Source organism: Schistocerca cancellata, chromosome 11 (assembly GCF_023864275.1).
Source record: "Schistocerca cancellata isolate TAMUIC-IGC-003103 chromosome 11, iqSchCanc2.1, whole genome shotgun sequence".
NCBI classification, from domain to species: domain Eukaryota; kingdom Metazoa; phylum Arthropoda; class Insecta; order Orthoptera; family Acrididae; genus Schistocerca; species Schistocerca cancellata.
The window spans coordinates 168,003,967-168,027,214 of record NC_064636.1 but is presented as its reverse complement, the minus strand read 5'-3'; the positions used below and the strand labels follow the sequence as shown (position 1 = coordinate 168,027,214).

Sequence of the window (23,248 nt, the reverse complement as noted above, 5' to 3'; positions counted from 1 at the left end):
TCAACCACCCATGCTCTATGAGGTCGAGCATTACTGTCCATCCACACAAAGTCTGGGTCCAAAGGCCCTCACAACAACCACACACAACGTACCAATGTACCTTACCGATTCACCTGAACAATTTCATGAGGAGCTGTTCGAGTGGTCAGCATAATCCCCGCGCACACCATTAGGGACCCGCCTCGATATCTGTCTCCTTCCACAAATTTTGGTTCCCAAAATAGTGTTCCACGTCCCTTACAGATGTGAATCCATTGAGAACCACAGTTGAGACCAGATCGGAATTCATCTGTGTGAAGACATTGGCCTACTGTTCGAACGTACAGGTTACATGTTGGAAACTCCTTCTGTGAAGACAGGTCAGAGGTACAAATACAGCAAGTCTCCAACAATAAAGGCCACTCTGCCAAAGTCTTCTGTACACAATTTGCGTCAGTACAACACGTCCAGTAGATGTTGCAAGGTCAGACGCCAGTTGCCGTGCAGTACTAAGGTAGTACTGTTGCGCCCTTACAGCCAAATAATTGTCTTCTCTTTGTGATGTCACATGCGGTCAGCCCTGTCCCGGTCTTTGGCATACAGTTTCCATCTCTACAGACTGTCGCCACATCCCAGAAACAACAGAGCAATTCACATTAAGCCATCGGGCCACATCAGTTTGCGAATGTCTTGCTTCCATTCTTCCCATGGCTCTCCACTGCTCTGTGCCATGCTGAACTGTCTTTGACAGTCTATACAGTGACTGGATGTGGGAGTACCCGACGAATACTAACCTGTTTGATGGGGGTCCTGATGTCATCGGTAGCGTGATTGTCCGTTGACCATGGTGCCACGTTCCGTGCAGAGCATGATCGTAATGACATCTGTTGACAGTTGGTATGTTTGTATCGTGACTTAGACACAGGACGTGGAAATAGTGGTTTGTTGCCTTAATTTTGGACACCAGTGTAGCTTTCCCCTTAACCCACACAAGTGCCTTACTTGACATGTTGTGAATATCCATATATGCTTTGTAAATTCATCTGAGATATTTGGTACCACCATTTCTTGCTTGAAAATAGCCATTTCCCATTTTGAGTAAATTATTAGCAAAAGCATATTATGTTGTCCAGAAATAAGTGTCTCATATCTCTAGTTTTAAGTTCCAATTTTATCATATTTGGTCATAGGTATGATCTTTCCAAAGCTGCCTTGACTTCATCTACTCCTATCCATCTTGTGATTAATGGTAAGATTTGATGGAAGTCTCCAGGGAAAAAACTTGTGCAGCCACCAATACAGTTATTGTAGTAACGCAAATCTCACACTGTTCTATGCGATAATTCAATGCGTCTTTTATGAGACATCCAAAACTCATCCTAAACATTTTAAGTGAAACCTTGCATCAATTTACCAGTATTACTTTGCTCTGATACATTACAGATTCTGTAGAAGTTGTCACTGTAAAAGTTCAGAGAGACATTTAAATGTAGGATAAGCAGCTTGGCTGCCTTTTAAAAGTGTGGCTGCAATGCCAGAAAATGACACAGTGAGTGTAATTTTTCCACCAGATGAGACTTTTCAGGTGTCAGATTAATTACAAATGTCCTGCAATTCCTCCAGACCGGGTCAATTGTTGACCGACAACATTACAAAATCAGTTTTTTTTTCACTGCATTCAAACAACACTTATTTTAAATTATCTGTAAAATATAGGAATGATCTTACTGTGTTTCTCACAAACACTCTAGTGGTTGATGTGTTTACCCTGTTGGTCATCCAAAATACAACACCAAGAACGACAGAAGATATTACAGGCAAAGTTATACAAAGTTGACGTGATTGAAAATACAGTCCTGTGTAAAGTGAGGAAGATGATGAAATCAGTACTGAAGTGTTACTGCCACTGCTGGCTACAACCACTGCTACACGGCTCACCACTGAATTGAAGAGGCTATACCATGACGTCCGTTGTGTTGTTGTATTGTTAGGCAACACGTATACCGTGTATGTCGTCGTCGTCTCTTCTTTCCCTCATTGACATCACAGCATGAGAAATGTTTATGTTAGTGTTTACCTATATGTTGTCGACAATAGACAACTACAAGGCCACAATATCACCTGATTCCGGAATAACTAGCTTAATACAGTATAAAGATAGTGGGTTTCAATGCTGCGTTATTTAAGTGTGATATTATTCTTCACTTAACCTTTGGGACTTTAAGAACCACCTACTCTCGATCAGGTCCAAAACTCTACTTTTAACGAGAGCACTTGTGATCAGTCTGTCGCAATATTAATAATACGTAAGGCTCTACACCACTGTAAGAAAATATCACTGATCATGAAATAACAAAATATATGAATAAACTTCTTTATATTCTTCCTTTTTATTTAATCAATGCTTCAAAATGTTTATTTCGCACCCACAAATCATCCACACCTTGATGTAGAGTGTAAACGTGTGCATGAAAAAAAAATACACTGTTTCTACTGATAACGATGTATGAGCTTTTGGGTTGCTAGGCTACTTCGATCAACAGTATTTATATTGGATTTTGAATTTATTTATATTTATTTATATTAAAAACAAAGATTCCATGACTTACCAAACGGGTAAGCGCTGGTAGATAGGCACAATAAAAAAAACACACAAACACACACAAAATTTCGAGCTTTCGCAACCCCCGGTTGTTTCGTCAGGAAAGAGGGAAGGAGAGGGAAAGACGAAAGGACGTGGGTTTTAAGGGAGAGGGTAAGGAGTCATTCCAATCCCAGGAGCGGAAAGACTTACCTTAGGGGGAAAAAAAGGACGGGCATACACACGTGCGCGCGCGCGCGTGCACACACACACACACACACACACACACACACACACACACACACACACACACACACACACATCCACACATATACCATATATGTGTGGATGGATATATATGTGTGTGTGTGTGTGTGTGTGTGTGTGTGTGTGCACGCGTTTGCGAGAGAGAGTGATGCTTACTAGCCTGTCACAAAATTGACCTGCATACATCTACAACCAATTTCAAGGTCATAATTGTGTACAATTGAACTTTGTCCAATCAATTATTTCTGAAGTTGTAATCACTAATCCCGACACTGACCATCCATAATTGCACAATTAACACACTTTTCTTGACTTTCTAAGAGTAAACGACTGATGTCACGTCATCTACATAGTTATTAAAATATTATTCCAAATGATCTCAAACATTTATCGTCATTATATTTTAACGGTAATCAGAAAAAAATATGATTTATTATTTGAAAGTAACACATAACAGAGCGCAAATCGCACGTAACTAAATGACAGATTTGCATAGCATCAGGACTTAATCACGCAAAACTATATAAAGAATTCCCGCAAATCTCAATTTCTCTATACCGATTGACAGATACAAATAAGATATTCAAGACCTCAGAGATCAATCTCGACCTGTAACGCTATACGGCCCTGTAATGTTGTAAGGCTACGAATGTGCTGTTGGGGTACAGCAGTCCACACTGCTTCCTCATATTGCCAAAGTTGATAAGGTGTAGCAGCAGGTGCAGTATCCCGGGCAATTTGTTCCGCAGTCACCAACCAGATGTTTTCGACAGGCAAGAGATCGGGAGAACAGCTGAGGCAGCAAGCACTCGAATGGGTGACGAAGTCTCTAACAATGCGTGCCAAGTGTGAACGCATATTAGCCTCCGAGAAAGTACGGGAGGATTACAGACTCCGACACTTCAGATACGTAATGCCGGCCGGTTAGTGTACCGGCAATGCGTCCTGAGGGGGTGCGAGAGTGGAATCTGATACCGAGCCAAACTATAATACAGGCTACAGGACTAATGCATAAGCCAACAGTTCAACTGTCTCTCACCAGTGTCTCCAGATACTAATCCAACCCGTGGGTCGGCACAGGGAGAATCGGGATTCGTGGGTAAAAATAATGTCATTCCATTTGGTAGTCCGAGTCCATTACTGCCAGTGCAAGCACCTGTGGTGTCACCTCGGTGGTAAACGCAGCAACGGACACTTCACAGACCGTCCACTCTGCAGCAAATGACGTCAAACGGTACGCACTGACACTGCTTGTCGAGCAATAGACTGAATTTGTTTAGATACGGTTTGTGGTACGGAAGAGCGATCCGTCACTGCACGAACACAGCACCAGGTGTGGAAGTGTGAAACCAGAATTTCCCTATAGATGCTGTTAGCCCTCAGCGTAGGGGCCGTCAGACCTGACCTGCCGTGCCCGCTCCGTACATCGGTATCCATTTCAAACCCGTAAATATGTCGAGTTTTGTGCCTACAAACTATGATTTGCAGGCAGCATTGGTTTTCCGTTGTCATTTGAAGAAAACTGTTGTAGAATTGCACCGAACAATTGTCGATGTTATCAGTGAACGTGCTCTCGGGAAAACAGTGTTTCGAGCAGTTCAAAAAAAATCAAAGTGACGAATTTGACACGAGAAACGACAAGTGCAGGGAACCACCAAAAAAGTTTGAAGACAATGAATTTCAGGCCTTATTGGATGAAGATGGCACTCAAACTCAACATGAGCTCACAGGACAATTGACTGACACAGAAAGCTGTTTCTCTTTGGTTGAAATCTATGGGAAAGGTGCAGAAAGTGGGAAAATGTGATCCGTGTGAAATGAATGGAAGACAGCATGCAAATTGAAAGACCACTTGTGAAATGCTGCTTGCCATATACATAATAAAGTCATTTCTCCATCAAATAGTGACAGATGATGAAAAATGGATACATTTTTAGAATCCTAACTGTTGTAAATCATGGGTGAATCCAGGCAAACCATTAACATCCACTGCAAGACGAAATCGCTTTGGAAAGAACAGAGAAAGAGAAAGAGAAAGAGAGAGAGAGAGAATCGAGCAGTGATTAAGTACTTCGTAAAGAAAGGTCTGAAAGCAAAGGACATTCGTGCCAATTTTCAGAATACACTGAGGGACCCTGCTCCTTCATATTCAACTGTTGCCAATTTTCAGAATACACTGGGGGACTCTGCTCCTTCATATTCAACTGTTGCCAATTTTCAGAATACACTGGGGGACTCTGCTCCTTCATATTCAACTGTTTCGAAGTGGACAAATGAATTTAAATTTCGTCAGGAAAGCTTAGAAGATGATCTGTGCAGTAGTCGGCCAATGTGTGTGACTACTCCAGAAATCATTGCAAAAGTGCACAAAATAGTCACAAAATTGCCGATTGAAAGTGTGTGAAATTGCTCACGCTTGCCAGTTGTCATCTAAAGGGTATATCACATTTTAACTGAAGAAGCAGAAATGAAAAAATTATCTGCAAAACGGGTGCCACGAATCTCGACGTTGGAACAAAATCGCACGATAATGGACATATCGGAACAATGTTTTGCCCATTTTAGGAGAAAGGAACAAGATTTTTTCCATCGGTTTGTGACCACATATGAAACTTGGGTGCACAACTATACCCCAGAAACAAAACAACAGTCAAAGCAGTGGGAACATGCCGATTCTCCACCACCGAAGAAGGAAAAGACAATTCCTTCGGCAGGAAAGGTCACGGCATCAGTGTTCTGGGATGCGAAGGGGATTCTGTTTGTACATTATCTCCCCACTGGGCAGACAATTACTGGAGAATACTATGCTAACCTCCTGGACAAATTGCAACAAAAGATATGTGAAAAAAGGCCAGGTTTAGCAAGGAAGAAAGTCACCTTCCCTCAAGACGACACACATGCTGTCACCATGGCAACATTGCAGAAACTAAGGTACGAATTGTTGCCACACCTGCCTTACTCACCTGATATGACTCTGCCAAAATTTTATCTATTCCCAAAACAGAAAATTTTTCTCGGTCCACGAAGATTCACTTCAAACGAATAACTGATAGCCAGAGTTGACAACTATTTTGCTGGCCTGGAGGAAACTCATTTTTGAGATGGGATCAAGGCACTGGAACATTGTTGGGCCAAGTGCATTAATCTATGTGGAGACTACATTTAAAAATAACAAAAGTTTCAGTGATCTAAGTACTTTTTTTCCTATTCCATTCTGAGAACTTTTCAAACCACCCTTGTACATGTAAAGATGTCGTATGTGGGATATTTAATGTAGCACATTGTGGTTGCAAGCACAGATAATGCTCGTGCAGCACCAAATAGCTGGCATATTTTATTTTTGTATTTATATATTTTATACGTGACAGAGTCTCTTTGTCACTCTGGGAACAGAGTGAGCTGCCCTTCTCTTTTACTATCCCCCCCCTGTATTAGTTCTGCAAGCAAAAACAGTGTACACACTTATACGAGTGTAATGATTCTGACATACACCTCGAGTGATGCCACGGAAATGCGCGCACTCAGGTGGACAGCTTTTGGAGAGTGTTGGATTAACTTGGCCAGTGATTTTTATTTTGGGATTTTATCAAATAAAGCAGTGGGACACTGAGCGAGCCAGGTGTGAGACTCGTGTGCTCTTTGGTACCGAACAGTAATAAACGGACACTCCTCGTCAGCACTGACATTTCCGATGGCCACCAATTCTGTCCCATAAATCTATAGTTTTCTCAAGAGAGAAATCACGCTGTTTATCCATTTATTATCGACCCCAACATGACTCTACAGTAAAGTAAACTATCCAATTTCAGTATTATTTTGTGTATATAATCCAAAATATATGAAACACACAATCCAAATTGGCATCACTCGCAGCATTAGTGCGATTTCTTTTTCTTTGCTCCACTGCCAATTGACGCAAAGCTGTAAAGAACAGAACGACAAACGGTATGAAAAAAAGTGTTACATTTTAATTGCACCATGTGGTGAAACAAGTGGGGTTTTCCTATTGCTACCAATATCTAAATTAGAAACAAATGCAGAGGATGCGGGACTTCTTGTACTCTGTGTGACAGCCCACACTAGATACAGGGCGGTGGCAAATGGTAGCAAATGCACGACACTGCATCGTAGAAAATGGTTGTTAGCGGATGTGCGCAGGGTGGATTGCCAAACTAATGGGAAACGATTATTATTATTATTATTATTATTATTATTATTATTATTATTATTATTATTATTATTATTATTATTATTATTATTATTATTTCTTTACTTTCTCAGACATTAAGTCTGGTTAAAAATGGGAAGTGACACGGACCTTGATCAAGCGTCACCTCCTTTTAACTGTACGGTATATGTTATATTGCATTTAGGAACTTTCGGGTAATTGAACATGTATCAATAATTACGGATTTCTGTAATTGTATATATAAGTTTGGATGTAGCTGTATTGTATTGATGTACTGGTGGATATTGTGTGGTATGACTCCTGTAGTTGATAGTATAATTGGTATGATGTCAACTTTATCCTGATGCCACATGTCCTTGACTTCCTCAGCCAGTTGGATGTATTTTTCAATTTTTTCTCCTGTTTTCTTTTGTATATTTGTTGTATCGGGTATGGATATTTCGATTAGTTGTGTTAATTTCTTCTTTTTATTGGTGAGTATGATGTCAGGTTTGTTATGTGGTGTTGTTTTATCTGTTATAATGGTTCTGTTCCCGTATAATTTGTATTCATCATTCTCCAGTACATTTTGTGATGCATACTTGTATGTGGGAACGTGTTGTTTTATAAGTTTATGTTGTAAGGCAAGCTGTTGATGTATTATTTTTGCTACATTGTCATGTCTTCTGGGGTATTCTGTATTTGCTAGTATTGTACATCCGCTCGTGATGTGATCTACTGTTTCTATTTGTTGTTTGCAAAGTCTGCATTTATCTGTTGTGGTATTGGGATCTTTAATAATATGCTTGCTGTAATGTCTGGTGTTTATTGTTTGATCCTGTATTGCAGTCATGAATCCTTCCGTCTCACTGTATATATTGCCTTTTCTTAGCCATGTGTTGGATGCGTCTTGATAGATGTGTGGCTGTGTTAGATGATACGGGTGCTTGCCATGTAGTGTTTTCTTTTTCCAATTTACTTTCTTTGTATCTGTTGATGTTATGTGATCTAAAGGGTTGTAGAAGTGGTTATGAAATTGCAGTGGTGTAGCCGATGTACACTCCTGGAAATTGAAATAAGAACACCGTGAATTCATTGTCCCAGGAAGGGGAAACTTTATTGACACATTCCTGGGGGCAGATACATCACATGATCACACTGACAGAACCACAGGCACATAGACACAGGCAACAGAGCATGCACAATGTCGGCACTAGTACAGTGTATATCCACCTTTCGCACCAATGCAGGCTGCTATTCTCCCATGGAGACGATCGTAGAGATGCTGGATGTAGTCCTGTGGAACGGCTTGCCATGCCATTTCCACCTGGCGCCTCAGTTGGACCAGCGTTCGTGCTGGACGTGCAGACTGCGTGAGACGACGCTTCATCCAGTCCCAAACATGCTCAATGGGGGACAGATCCGGAGATCTTGCTGGCCAGGGTAGTTGACTTACACCTTCTAGAGCACGTTGGGTGGCACGGGATACATGCGGACGTGCATTGTCCTGTTGGAACAGCAAGTTCCCTTGCCGGTCTAGGAATGGTAGAACGATGGGTTCGATGACGGTTTGGATGTACCGTGCACTATTCAGTGTCCCCTCGACGATCACCAGTGGTGTACGGCCAGTGTAGGAGATCGCTCCCCACACCATGATGCCGGGTGTTGGCCCTGTGTGCCTCGGTCGTATGCAGTCCTGATTGTGGCGCTCACCTGCACGGCGCCAAACACGCATACGACCATCATTGGCACCAAGGCAGAAGCAGCTCTCATAGCTGAAGACGACACGTCTCCATTCGTCCCTCCATTCCCGCCTGTCGCGACACCACTGGAGGCGGGCTGCACGATGTTGGGGCGTGAGCGGAAGACGGCCTAACGGTGTGCGGGACCGTAGCCCAGCTTCATGGAGACGGTTGCGAATGGTCCTCGCCGATACCCCAGGAGCAACAGTGTCCCTAATTTGCTGGGAAGTGGCGGTGCGGTCCCCTACGGCACTGCGTAGGATCCTACGGTCTTGGCGTGCATCCGTGCGTCGCTGCGGTCCGGTCCCAGGTCGACGGGCACGTGCACCTTCCGCCGACCACTGGCGACAACATCGATGTACTGTGGAGACCTCACGCCCCACGTGTTGAGCAATTCGGCGGTACGTCCACTCGGCCTCCCGCATACCCACTATACGCCCTCGCTCAAAGTCCGTCAACTGCACATACGGTTCACGTCCACGCTGTCGCGGCATGCTACCAGTGTTAAAGACTGCGATGGAGCTCCGTATGCCACGGCAAACTGGCTGACACTGACGGCGGCGGTGCACAAATGCTGCGCAGCTAGCGCCATTCGACGGCCAACACCGCGGTTCCTGGTGTGTCCACTGTGCCGTGCGTGTGATCATTGCTTGTACAGCCCTCTCGCAGTGTCCGGAGCAAGTATGGTGGGTCTGACACACCGGTGTCAATGTGTTCTTTTTTTCCATTTCCAGGAGTGTATTTATATGAGTGATTGCTTTGTGTATTTTGCTAGTTTCTGCTCATTCTAGAAAGAATTTTCTTAAATTGTCTACCTGTCCATAATGTAGGTTTTTTATGTCGATGAATCCCCTTCCTCCTTCCTTTCTGCTTAATGTGAATCTTTCTGTTGCTGAATGTATGTGATGTATTCTATATTTGTGGCATTGTGATTGTGTAAGTGTATTGAGTGCTTCTAGGTCTGTGTTACTCCATTTCACTAATCCAAATGAGTAGGTCAGTATTGGTATAGCGTGAGTATTTATAGCTTTTGTCTTGTTTCTTGCTTTCAATTCTGTTTTCAGTATTTTTGTTAGTCTTTGTCTATATTTTTCTTTTAGTTCTTAGTTATTATTATTATTATTATTATTATTATTATTATTTGCTAAACACCCATAGTGGAAGACACTAAGTAAAGACGGTTCATTTTCCGTTCTTGTTCTTTTTATTTGCCCACCAGTTTATTGTTTGCAAGAATTTAGCTCTTCCTTCTTCATTCTATTTTGACCAGTTCTATGGGCTTTTGTCTCTAATTTAACCTCCCATTTTTCTACTTTTATTCTAAAATTGATCCTTACGTCTATTTCTTCTCTGGTGATTTTGGCTAATTCCAAGCTTTTTTTAACATTTCGGATCAAATCTCCTCCATTAGAGAGGGAATCTATGTATTTCACTATTCTTTTTTTTAGTCTGTGTTCGGGAAGCCTCATTATGTGGCCACAGAATTTGAAGGGTCTTTTCCTCGCATCTGTCTCTACGTTAAAATATTCTTCAATTTTGGAAGTTTTCTGTAGTCTACATCCATTCTCAGTCCATCTTGGTCCCAAAATTATCTAAATTATTTTTCTTTCTTCTTTTTTTAGATTTTCTACAATAGCTTTCCTGTTTAGTGCCAAGGCTTTGCTGGCATATAAGATTGATGGTTTAGTTACCATTTTGTAATGTACGATTTTGGCATTTTGGCTGTGGTATTTTGCCATTTTAAAGCAAGAAAATAGTGAAATTATTAGTGAACTGTGGAACTAAAGAAGACTTTCTAACCAAAAATGAGCCAGGTACTGTGCCATATGCTATTTCCCAAGGGCTTTTCTTTCATATTCAGCCACGGTGGGTTATAGTGTTAATTTAAAATACCCACTGCTCGAATGTTACATACTGCGTCTGAGGGGAGTACTGGCAGTGGCCCAGCCTAGTGGGCAGTGAGAATGATGGAGCCTTCGCAGTGGTGTGTGTGGTACGCCAGCAACACATTGCCTTTCTTACTTGGTTCGTGTGCTCTTGTTTTTTGATTTTTTTCTGGTCGATATCCACTGAGGAACTCGGTAACTACGGATCATCAATTGCCTCGATTACCTTCTGTCCTATGTTTGCGGGATCAATGAGGATGTGTTTTTGTGGTAGCATTAGTAGTAGTTAAGGGAATACAAGCAGGGACTAAATTTATCACTCTTTGTAATATATTGTTGTGCCTGCACACGTTACCTTGAGAGGAATTTATTTGTTGATTATTAAGGCCGGTATTACACTATCAAATTTCTTTGTCAAATATTTGATCAAAGATATGATCAAATATTGGTCAAATTTATTTGACAAAGATCTTTCACACGGCACTAAAAAGGGATATTACTCTGTCGTAATTTTTGTCAAAGTTCAAGATGGCTTACTACAACTTGTTATTAATCGCAGCAGTTGCATGTACCACAGTTGTACTGTGTGCACGTGTGGCAGAGAAGCAGCGGAAAAAAAAGGAAACATACCTGGGTGAAACCGTGGGTTTTATGACGAGATGATAAAAATATTCAACATAACTTGTTATGTGAGCTTGTAGTGGAGGACATCAGGTCGTACATAAATTACTTAAGAATGGATAAGCATACATTTCGTAAGTGCTCAGTGAAGTGTATCCTCACATCACAAAGCACAATATTCACTTAAGAACTGCTATATCTGCAGAAGACAGGCTCACTGTAACACTCCAGTTCCTTGCTACATGAGTTACTCTAGCTTACAGTACAGCACTTTAATACCACAGTGCACACTAAAGAAAATAATACCTGAAACAAGAGCAACAATTTATAAAGCACTAAAGGACCAATGTATGATGGCCAATGTTCAATACACTTTATGTGCATTAAGAACTAGTTTTATTTTGTAAACAAATCAATTACACTTTGTGTCCGAAAACTGTATCCACGGCTAATGACCTCCGCAATATTTTTTATAGCTCTCCAATCTTCTTAATCTATTTTTGTATTCAGGGTGCCTCACGTTGTACGAAGCTTTATTTGACGACAGATGAGTTTTGACAAAGTGCCCTATTACATCATCAAACTTCTTAGACATAAATATTTGACATACCAACTTTGACCAAATTTGATTGTGTAATACCGGCCTAAGCTATGGTTAGCATAGTTGTTCTTTAAATATGTATGTGCTGTTAAGTGTTGTGCCAATTAGCCTGGCACCTACTAAGTCTGAAGTACTGATGATACGGTGCCACCATTTTGCCATGTACAAGTTCACTAGTGTTAGTAATATTCACGAGGAGTGGGTTTGATTCCTGTATAAGCGGGTCTGATTCCTGTATAATCATATCTGTTGAAGAGACTTGCCCTCAGTTGCAACTATTTCCTTAAATCATATGTTAGTCAATAGTAATAGGGTGATATCACTCATGGTTACATTGCACTGCATCTGGAACCGAGTGGTCTTAATTCACTACATTTTTCTAATACATCGCTGTGTGTCAGTGCTCATATTTATTGCCTTAGCACCAAGTTTGAGTGATTGTGCTTCAGTGGATTTTGGGAATATGTTTAGAAGTGGTCACTGGGTTCTGTAACTGTAGGTCAGTCATTTGTCTATCCAGCTGGAGATTAAGTCTGTTGTAGTATCAGTGCTGTTATGTACATTTTTCTCTTTTGAAACTGTAAGTGATTGTTACTTGCAGTTCATGTGTAGGCACCTTAAGCCCGTTTTGAATTTTAGTGACTAATGTCCGGTATACCTTATAGTAGTTAAAGTGCCTCACTTGCTATATTTAGTTGTCGGCCTCCATATGTCAGCAAATATGAAGTTGACTAGGGTCACATTTCTAACTATGTTGTGAAACACACACAATCTTAAGCCTTGCTGAACAGTCATCATTGTGTGGCTTCAGTTCCACAGTTGGTCGGCAGTTCTGGTCCCCGACTCGGGTGTTGTAATTAAGTGTAGCTTAAGTATTGCAAAAGAAATAAACCCCAACCCTCCACTCAAATATTGCTTGTGGAACTGAGTGGGGGCTCTGTGTTGTGATACACAAATGTAAAGAGCTCGGTTATAATGGAGAAATATTAGGGGTCACATACTTTATAGCAGAACAGGCTTCAGATTTAGTACTGCGTTGAAATTGTGCAGACTGGACTGAAATTTGTATCTGAATCGGCGTAGGTGAAAGATATATAATGATCTCTCCCATCTACAGGGAATAAATTAAAACTCGTGAGAAATCTGAGTCCGGTTATTTATTTTGAGTTAACAAGTCTGTATATTTCACCCAGGATTCAAGTTAAGTATATATTTATTTTTGGTTCTAAGGATACGTTTCGTGGCCAGCACATCCTTATACATTTCGGGTCGTCTCGTTAGTAATATTACCTGCCAAATTAATCCCATAACACCACCTCAAATTTAGTAATAAATTGAGGAAACTACGGATTACATTAAACGTAGCAGATACCAATAGTGAACACGTGCCTCGTGACAGTTTCCAACCCGTCACTGCATTTGCCCTCCTCGCAGGAAAACTCGAGGGAACTGGCGACCGGGCGAGTCGCTGCGAGGTGCCTCACCTGACGAGATCCATGCCGATCAGGCGCTCCTCCTCGCTGCCGTCGTCCACCAGCGTGAAGACCGCCTCGTTGCCGACGACCACGCCCGCCTCGTTCGCACCCATCTCGGCACCCCACATCCACGCCGGCTTGCTGAGCACCACCGCCTGTGTGTGCTCCACCTGGTCGATCTCCAGATACGTACACTGCAAGATTTGGATTGTGTGTTTCACATGTTTTGGATTATATACACAAAATAATACTGAAATTGGATAGTTTACTTTATTGTAGAGTCATGTTGGTGTCGATAATAAATGGATAAACAGAGTGATTCCTCTCTTGAGAAAACTATAGATTTATGGGACAGAATTGGTGGCCATCGGAAATGTCAGTGCTGACGAGGAGTGTTTATTACTGTTCGGTACAAGAGCACACGAGTCTCGCACCTGGCTCGCTCAGTGTTCCCACTGCTTTATTTGATAAAATCCCAAAATAAAAATCACTGGCCAAGTTAATCCAACACTCTCCAAAAGCTGTCCACCTGAGTGCGCGCGTTTCCGTGACATCGCTCGAGGTGCGTGTCAGAATTATTACACTCGTATAAGTGTGTACACTGTTTTTGCTTGCAGAACTAATACAGGGGGGGGGGATAGTAAAAGAGAAGGGCAGCTCACTCTGTTCCCAGAGTGACAAAGACACTCCGTCACATATAAAATATATAAATACAAAAATAAAATATGCCAGCTATTTGGTGCTGCACGAGCATTATCTGTGCTTGCAACCACACTGTGCTACATTAAATATCCCACTTATGACATCTTTACATGTACAAGGGTGGTTTGAAAAGTTCTCAGAATGGAATAGGAAAAAAAGTACTTAGATCACTGAAACTTTTGTTATTTTTAAATGTAGTCTCCACATAGATTAATGCACTTGGTCCAACAATGTCCCAGTGCCTCGACCCCATCTCAAAAGTGAGTTTCCTCCAGGCCTGCAAAATAGTTGTCAACTCCGGCTATCAGTTATTCGTTTGAAGTGAATTTTCGTGGACCGAGAAAAATTTTCTGTTTTGGGAATCGATAAAAGTTTGGCAGAGCCATATCAGGTGAGTAAGGCAGGTGTGGCAACAATTCATACCTTAGTTCGTGCAATTTTGCCAGGGCGACGGCATGTGTGCATTGTCTTATTTACAATTGTGATTTTGGCCTACTGTGGCATTCTAGAGTGACAGTTCAATACGAAGCTGTGATATAGAAGGGTTGCCCAGAAAGTAATAAACCACACTTTTTTTCAACAATTCTTTATTGAACAGAATGAGAACTACACGCACGAAAGAATGGTATTTTATGTACACACACTATTTTTCCACATCATCTCCATCCCGTTCTATGCCCTTCCTCCAGTGCGAAATGAGGGTGTGTACGCCCTGTCAGTACCAATCCTTGTTCTGGTGGCAGAGCCAATGCTTCACTGTGTGGATCACCTCCTCATCCTACTCAAATTGTCTTCCACGAATGGCATCCTTTAATGGCCCAAACAAGTGAAAGTCTGAGTGGGCTAGGTCAGGGCTGTAGGGTGGGTGGGGTAACACTGTCCGACCCCGTTTCGCGACGTGTTCAGCAGTCTGCAGACTTCTGTCGGGCCAAGCGGTACCGTGTCGCAGTGAAACGTCTCCGGGGTTGCCGTAGCACCGAAATTCTCCGAAGGGCTTCTCAAGTTTTGCTAATGTGTTGACATATGCTTCTGAATTAACAGTACCACCTCTTGGCATCGTATCAATGAGAATCACACCTTCACAGTCCCAGAACATTGTGATCGTGACCTTACCGGCAAATACAGTTGCTTTGAATTTTTTCTTCTACGGGGAGTAAGAATGACACCATTCTGTGAACTGTCGTTTTGTTTCGGACTCAAAATGGTGAACCCAAGTTTTATCACCTGTCACAGTCCAGGACAACAAGGATTCCCCTTCAGCTTCAAAACATTGCAACAAATCGAGACAAGTGTTTTTTATGTGCACTTTGTGACCCATCAGACACTGCAGGACCCATCTTGCACACACTTTTGAATATCAAAGAGTGTGGGTAATTGCATCCACACTTCCTTTGCCGACTGACAGACGCAGCACCAACTGCCGAGTCGTAATGCGTCTTTCCTCGCGAATGACATCGACTCACTGCAACGTCAAGTGTGACAGCTGTGGACGGTCTCCCCGATCGCTGAAAATCGTGGAGTTCAGTTGAACTACCTTCTGATGACCCCACCTTCTGTGCCCGGCAACTAACTTTACTTCTGTCGGCAGCAGACACTCCATAGATTTTGCACAAGTGTTTGTGAATATTCCCTACAGTTTCTTTCTCTGCAGTGAGAAATCGACACTGGCACATTGCTCATAATGTACACCTCCTACAGACACAATTTTGAAACGCTATCTGTCTGAAGCGCGGAAACTTGGCATGCTCACTCAGGAGACTTCGAATAATAAGTACGTAATGTCTCGCATTCATAGCATTGTTTTCAGCTCAGATAAAAAAGATGTGGTGCATTACTTTCCGGGCAATTCTTGTAATTCTATTGAACTCACCTCCCTTTTCATAAGTCTGGGATTGATTGTGATGACTGACTATTCTATTGATTCTGGGATTGAATGTGACCACTATCTGTTCCATACAAATTGCTTAAAATGGATGCTGCTTTGCACACTGTAACCTAACATTCTGCATAATAAAAGTTGGTTCTCATGTAACATAACATGTACTTTTGACCACTAGATGAAACTGCTTAAATCATCCGTCCACTTCTATACTGACCTTCGTACTTGGATTTATTTGATGAGCTTTCTTCGAGTGGCTCAAGTTTTCAGATTTGTTTCCTCTTTCATAAATTATCCCTAGCTTTACTAACACGTGTTGGAAATTCGAACCACCTCTTATTTTCAGTGACTTAATAGGTTTTCTGGCAGGATAGCTCCTGCGAACTACTTTTAATCCTGAAAAATTTCATACAAAAGCACCACTCATGTTAATTTTGATGCTTTTTAGAGAAGCAATTTAAACCAACTGAAGAATTCTAATGAAAGATGAGGTCAACATACTACTATTAATTAATTAAAAAACACAGTAAACACACATTGGCAACTCTCGTGATTGTGTCCCTAGACAAATAAAGTTTCAGGTTTGTAATTCTCTGATCACATGAAATAGTTTGACAGACATCAGAAAAACATTGTCTGATTTTTATTTTGCCATTTTTCAGGAGTGTTTTATTTTTGTTTGTTTGTTTTCAGTTCCCTCACCCCCACACTTCCCTTTCAAACGATTTCAATCAATGTATTATAAACATTATTTTCAAGTGTACAGAACTCGCAATTTATGAGGGACTCTAAATGTCACTCGGGTGTACCGAATTATTTGCGTAATTTATCATTAGCATAACTGAAAATGATACGAAACTTAATTCGACACGATTCACAAGAAACATAATACGGGAGGTGTGCAAACGAAAAAGTACGAAGTGACACCGATTATAACAGAAGTCTTTATTCAAAAGTAATCACCACAGGCCCGAACACAACTATCCCACTGTTTCACAAGCTGAAGGATTCTCTGTTCCCAGAATTCCTGTAGCCGTGACAGCAGCCAGTCTCCAACTGCCACTAAGCCATCCAGGTCGAAGCACTTGCTGTTCGGCACAGTTAACACGTGGAAGTCACAGGGTGACATGTACGGGCTGCTCACACTTTCACTCTTGTCAGTACACTTTGTGTGACCTCAGAAGTGTTAACACTCCACGAGCGGCCCCGTCGCTTGCTCTCTGAATCGGGTAGGCTACAGAATGTCACAAAGGACACGTCACTTAACAGTTTTTCTGCACTCTAGGAATGAATCGGGTAGGCTACAGAATGTCACAAAGGACACGTCACTTAACAGTTTTTCTGCACTCTAGGAATTGGACGATTGTCAGACCTCTGACATCGATAAAGACAGTAAGCGTCACTTTGCCTGCTGAGGACACCTCTGAATTTTTTAGGAATTGGTGATGGTTCATGCTTCCATTGCCAAGACGCCTCACTAAGTCGTCTCAAACTGACATACCCACACTTCAACCAGTTTGATTGTTACACCATTCCATACCTTTTCATTTGAACACTCCTTATAATTCTGAAATGAAGCTCGTTTGATGCTACGGGAACGTGGACAGTAGTTAGGATGATTTTGAAAAATACTACCATCAGTTTGGCCAGTTACTCTACTTTTTTTTTAATTAACATGTTTGCAACACTCACTAAGCCAGGTGTAAGATGTGTGTGTCCTTGTACTAAATATTAATAAACATACAAAGTTACTGTTCCTTATTTGTCACATCAAACAAAAATGAATCACGGGCCTGCAACCCTGGACAACTAAAGCTTAGTACGAATATCCACACGCAATGTAGCAGAATAAGACAACACTTAATAAAAACTACGATTCCAACGATAACGAAGTATCCAGTAAAGGCCACAAAGTTATGTAGGTATGTAAATTAAAGAGTTTTTATTATAACACTAATCGATTATTGTATTGATGTCATTAAGCCAACTTGAGATCCTTAGAGACCAATTAAGATGAATTGTAACCAATTTTACAAAAGTATTGCACCACAAACTGAAAATACGTCAATGTCAGTGTAAATGAAAAGTCCAGTTTATCATTCACAAAATTCATATGTAGAACAATAATAGTAATTATGATGCAGCTAAATGTAAAGTTCCAGAGGGTTTATACTTGAACAAAAACTAATCTGTATTTATAAAACAACCAATGAATATAATCAAAACACACTTACGGCATATTTTGTGTAATTTTGTCATGAACAATGCAATATTTCAACATGATACCTAACTTACAAACATCACAATGATTTGTAAAGCCAATTCACAAACAGTTTTGAAAGCTCAATTAAGTGTGTTTGAAACAATGTACAATACAATTTTGTTATTGTTGGCAGTATACAAGGAGTAATAGTAGTAGCCACAGTACAGGCAGTACGATGTCAATTCACAGGCACTTAACCTCTGTCAGTCTGTCAGTTTGTGATGTAACGAACAGCTGTCTGAAGCCAGCGAGGGCACTTCGAGATACGAAATCGGAGACAAAATGCCAAGAGGAGGTATATGTGTTAGTGTTTAGGTTACCTGAGGTAAACAGTAAGTCTACAGCCCTGCAAATTGCAAACACACTGGCCAGGTGTCCGAGGGGAGAAGTTTCAATTCAGAAAATTGACTGATTACTCCATCCACCACCCAGCCACTGTCGTAAGGTGTCACAGTAGAAGACAGTCACAAAAAGGCATATCTTAGCAAGTGCAGGCAGCTCGATACTCGAGTGACACGAAACACTGCCGGTGCCAGACTTAATAGGAAGCACAGTGTTGTTTAGCTTTCACCTGAACACTGTTACAACGTTGGAAGTTGTTAATTTATCATCAGATTGGCTGAAGCCTAAAGTGCCAGTGTATTGATAGGCTAACTACAGGAAGGGAGAAATATTCCACTGCCACAATGCATTAAAAACGCAATTTTTTGTATTAGAGTTCTCAGTCAGATAACTGAGAAGCCAATCTGTCACTTGTCACCTACCTCAGGTAAGCTCTGATAAGCCCGTTTTTCACACTTAGAGTGTTGCTCTCAGTAAGTGTATTTTACAATACTGATAGCGTTTGCTACTTCTGTTAGCTCTCACTTCACGGACTCGATACTGACTCGTGCTGTGCAACCGGTGGCTTTTTCTAATGCTTACAATTAGCCTTCATCAGATATCCGAGTTCCTCAAGTCTCCCACTGCGAATATCTTACAGTCCCAAAATCTGGGCCTCTCGTAGGTGCCATTTGACTGTGCTCACTGTCGATGCGAGTACTCGACCTGCAGCCACAGGAAGCTCGTCTTCGGCATTTGCTCCTAACTGCTCGGCAACTGTAGACTGACACGTAACACTATCTTCTCTCTATACTCTGCTATGGCAACAACACCTCTACGTATGCTGTAATTAGTTTAATGTTGTCTTTGCCTTACCTACAAGAGTGACAAACAGGCAGATGAAGAATATCTTCACTCGGTGGGTCTCGAAATTTTGTAAGCGGGCTTTCACAGGATAATTTGCATCTGTTGTACATAGTCCCAGAAATTCAGCGCTCTAGGCAATAGTGCAAAAAAGTGACAAATGGAAAAATTAAGAAGTGGGTCACCAGTGGCCCAGCTGTGGTTCTAGTGCCAATCAAATTTTGTTCTCCTGGCCCCTACAAGAGTGATACACAGTGGTTGTAGTACATTCCTAGATTCGTCATTTAAAGCCAATTCTCGACACTTTATAAGTAGGTAGTCTCGAGATATTTTTTGTCGATTTTCAAGTGTCTGACTTCAGTTTCTTCAGTACCTCTGTAACTATCCCTCACAGGTCAAATCAAATGGTCACCATCTATGCTGACCTTCTCTGTAGATGTATCTGCTGTTAGTGCTAGTTGGCACACGTCCCATACACTTGAGCAATATTCTGTGATGCTCCTCCAAGAGCCAAACAGAACTGTAACCCTTGTGCTACTGTTCTTTGTATACATTCAGTATAAGAAAAGAAAACAGTGAGTAATTCTGTTACGGATACCTCAATTCCTCCCTGTAGTACAGGCTTTATCCCCGAGTATTTTTCACAACTGTAGTTCAAAATTTCACCTTCTTAATACTCCCATGTTAATAAGTTCACACTATACTCTTCACAATGGCCTCGTGATAGTGCATTTGGCCCCGAGAGTGGTAAAAGACAACGTCAGGCCCAGTGGAATAATTGTGCTCGTGCGGCATCACAGAATATTGCTCGAGTGTGTAGGACGCGCGCCAAATAGCACTAACAGGAGATACATCTAAGAGAAGGTCAGCACAGATGGTGACAATTTTGTTTGGCCTCTGGGAGGTAGTTACAGAGGTACTGAAGAAACTTAAGTAGTAGACATTCTAAGGTCGACAGAAATTGTCCCCAGTCTTCCTACTTATAAAGTGTCAAGAATTGGCTTTAAATGATGAATCTTGCAACGTACTACAAGCACAATATATCAGTCTCGTAGGGATTTGATTAACATTGGAACCGCAGCTGGGTCACTCGTGACCCCACTTCTTAATTTTTTTCATTTGTCACTTTTTTGCAGTATTGCCTACAGTGCTGAATTTCTGAGACTTAATGAAATAAGGTAATTAGCAGTTGTTATAAATTTTACATTTTATGGGAAAACCTTAAAAGAAATATGACGATTCACCTACAATGCAGATGGGTCAGTTCTGACCACTTTGCTGCAACCGCTACAGCAATTTCATTTTTTGTGTAGTTTCGTGCTTACTGCTACATTGTGTTTGGTCAACAATTGCAAAACCTCCTTTATCTCAATGACTGACGATGTTGCAGTTTCCCAGCAGGGGAGGAGAGGGAGAGCAGGATGAAACGTCTGACCACGTATGCAAGTATTGCGCAGCCAGTATTTTGTTTCATGAAATATGGTTTTAGTGGTGCATTCCAACTGTGTAAATAGTGCTTGCAACATACAAATTTATTATGGCCAAACGTCTATGAACAGAAGAGAACATTATAAATGCACTAAATGAGATTTTAGATCAAGAATCTGAGGGTAAGCTGTTGAAGCCTTCATCTGAAGCAGAATTACCACCATCTGAGTTCCAGATTTTTCATCAGAAGACGGTACTCCTCAGGACGTTCTACTGAATACTAATGAGTAAGGTATGCATGTTCATGCGTTTCTTTTTATAATAATTATTGTTTATGTATGTGCTACACAGATACAGATTTCAATTGCACCATTTATGGTTATAAGTTGTTGTTTTCTTGAGTTTTTACAAGTCTCAAATTACATTTAGGAAGGTGTGATGTTTGTCCTAACATTCCACAATATCTAGACTACCAATATGTGTTTTAATACCAATTACTACTATTAGACAAACAGCTGCCAAAAAGACTAGGTCAACTCGTGGCCGTGGGCGTCGTGGACAATGAAATGACTACATCAGTTTCCTTCAGGTAGAGATATTGTAGCAACAGGTGGAACAACCTGGAATGTGTGAGTTATAAGTGACTATTCAGCTGGCAGATACGGACAACAGAATGTTTTCCAAGGCTACGCAGGACCATCTCTGCACGCAAAACAAAACGTAAATGAGACCTGCCTAGTGTTTGGGACCATGCGATAATGGACAAAATTCTGAAACACACTGTAAATGCATTGAGGCTGAAGCACATCGAGTATCGAGTTCAGACAATTGGACTATGAACGCTGACTAACTAGAAGCTTTTATAGCTACACTGTACATCTATGGTGCTATAGGAAGGAATAACTTACAACTAGACACACTGTGGTCAATGAAGTGGGGAAATAATTTTGTGAAGTCAACAACGGCTCATGACAGTTTTAGAGAGAGAATACATTACCTCAGATTTGACATTACATCTACAATATCACAACAACTGAAAGAAGACAAGTTTGCTTCGTTATCAAAAAACATGGTGCAAGTTCATTGCCAACGCACAATGCGGCTACATACCGGTTCCACATATAAAAACTGACGGACAGCTTTTTCCTTCAAAGTACCATTGCAGATTCACACAGTTCGTGGCCTCACAACTGGACAAATACGGGCAAATGTATTTGATGGCAGTAGATAGAGACAACAAATACGATGCAAATGCTTTCCTTATCTAGGAAGGAATGACATTAGGCCAACTGATGAGCATCTCGGCAATTTTGTTGTGGAAAAATTGATGCAAGCGTACCGCAATAAAGGAAGAAATGTCACGTGACAATTTTTTCACCCCCACGGTGCCCTCTGAAACCTCGAAAGCAAATGATACACGTCTAGTGGGCACAATAAATGGAGCTCGCAAGAAAATTCCAGTCTTATCGAGAAGGCAAGAGAAGTGTTAAACAGCACAGTAGTGTCGAAGAAGAACAATACCACACTGACCGTTTACTGAGGAAAGAACAACAGGAATGATCCGATTCACAGTGCCACGCATCCTTATAATAAAATTCAATAAGGTATAAAAAAGAAGCCATGTACAGTTACATTTTATAACGACTCTAAATACGGGGTGGAAGCGATCGACCAAATGGCTCACAAATATTCTGAAAGCACCACTGAGACATTGGACTGTTCTCACATTTTACAACATGATGGATTTGGCCTGAGTATTATACAACACACCAAATGAGAAAAGTTGAAATGCAGAGACTTTATACTGCAGCTGGGGAAGGAGTTCGCTGAGGAGTACGCAGCAACCAGGAAGACCAGTACTTCTGCTGCACCCGAAGACAAGAACAGTGAATGCGTTGCCTTGTGAAGGAAACTAATCATCTAAAGTGTCATATGTCCAAGAAAGCTGTCTGCAACAAATGTAGATCAGAAGCAAAGGTACCCAGCAAATGTGTGTAAGCTTTTTAAAATAATAAATGATAATTTATATTTGATGATTTCATGATAAAATTTCCGGTGCTTTAAAGACTACTTTCATTAGTAGTAACAATAACCCACTGATAAAGGATAATAAAAGGGAAAGATACACGGGTCTTTAGTGACCCAGCTGAGGTTCTAGCTATGTCCAAATATCAGCAGTTCTAATGTTAATTACGATGCTCACACACAGACATTTTGACAATCACTCTTCCTGTACTCCATATGTGAATGGAATTGGAAAAAAAAGCCCTAATAACTAGTACAATGGGAACCATCCCCTGCCACACAATTTACAGAGGTTTGTAGAGTACAAATGCACATGTAGATGTTTCATGCAGCAATGCTGTCCATGCTTGCTGTGAGGTATAATGGGAACAAAAGATGGTGTGTCACCTGCCGGTTCTATGCAGCCCCTGAGAAACGACATTTTGAAGCGAGAGATGATGGAATGT

General features: G+C 41.3%; 1 protein-coding gene across 2 annotated transcripts in view; it reads right to left on the bottom strand.

Annotated features, from left to right (window-relative positions):
• The window catches only part of LOC126108522 (secernin-2), a 114,567-nt gene that overhangs the window by 79,685 nt on the left and 11,634 nt on the right, over positions 1-23,248 (bottom strand). For both annotated transcript variants that reach the window (XM_049913793.1, XM_049913794.1), the window contains exon 3: positions 13,330-13,514. In XM_049913793.1, coding sequence (XP_049769750.1) covers positions 13,330-13,514 — 185 coding nt within the window. The remainder of the gene's footprint in view (positions 1-13,329; positions 13,515-23,248) is intronic.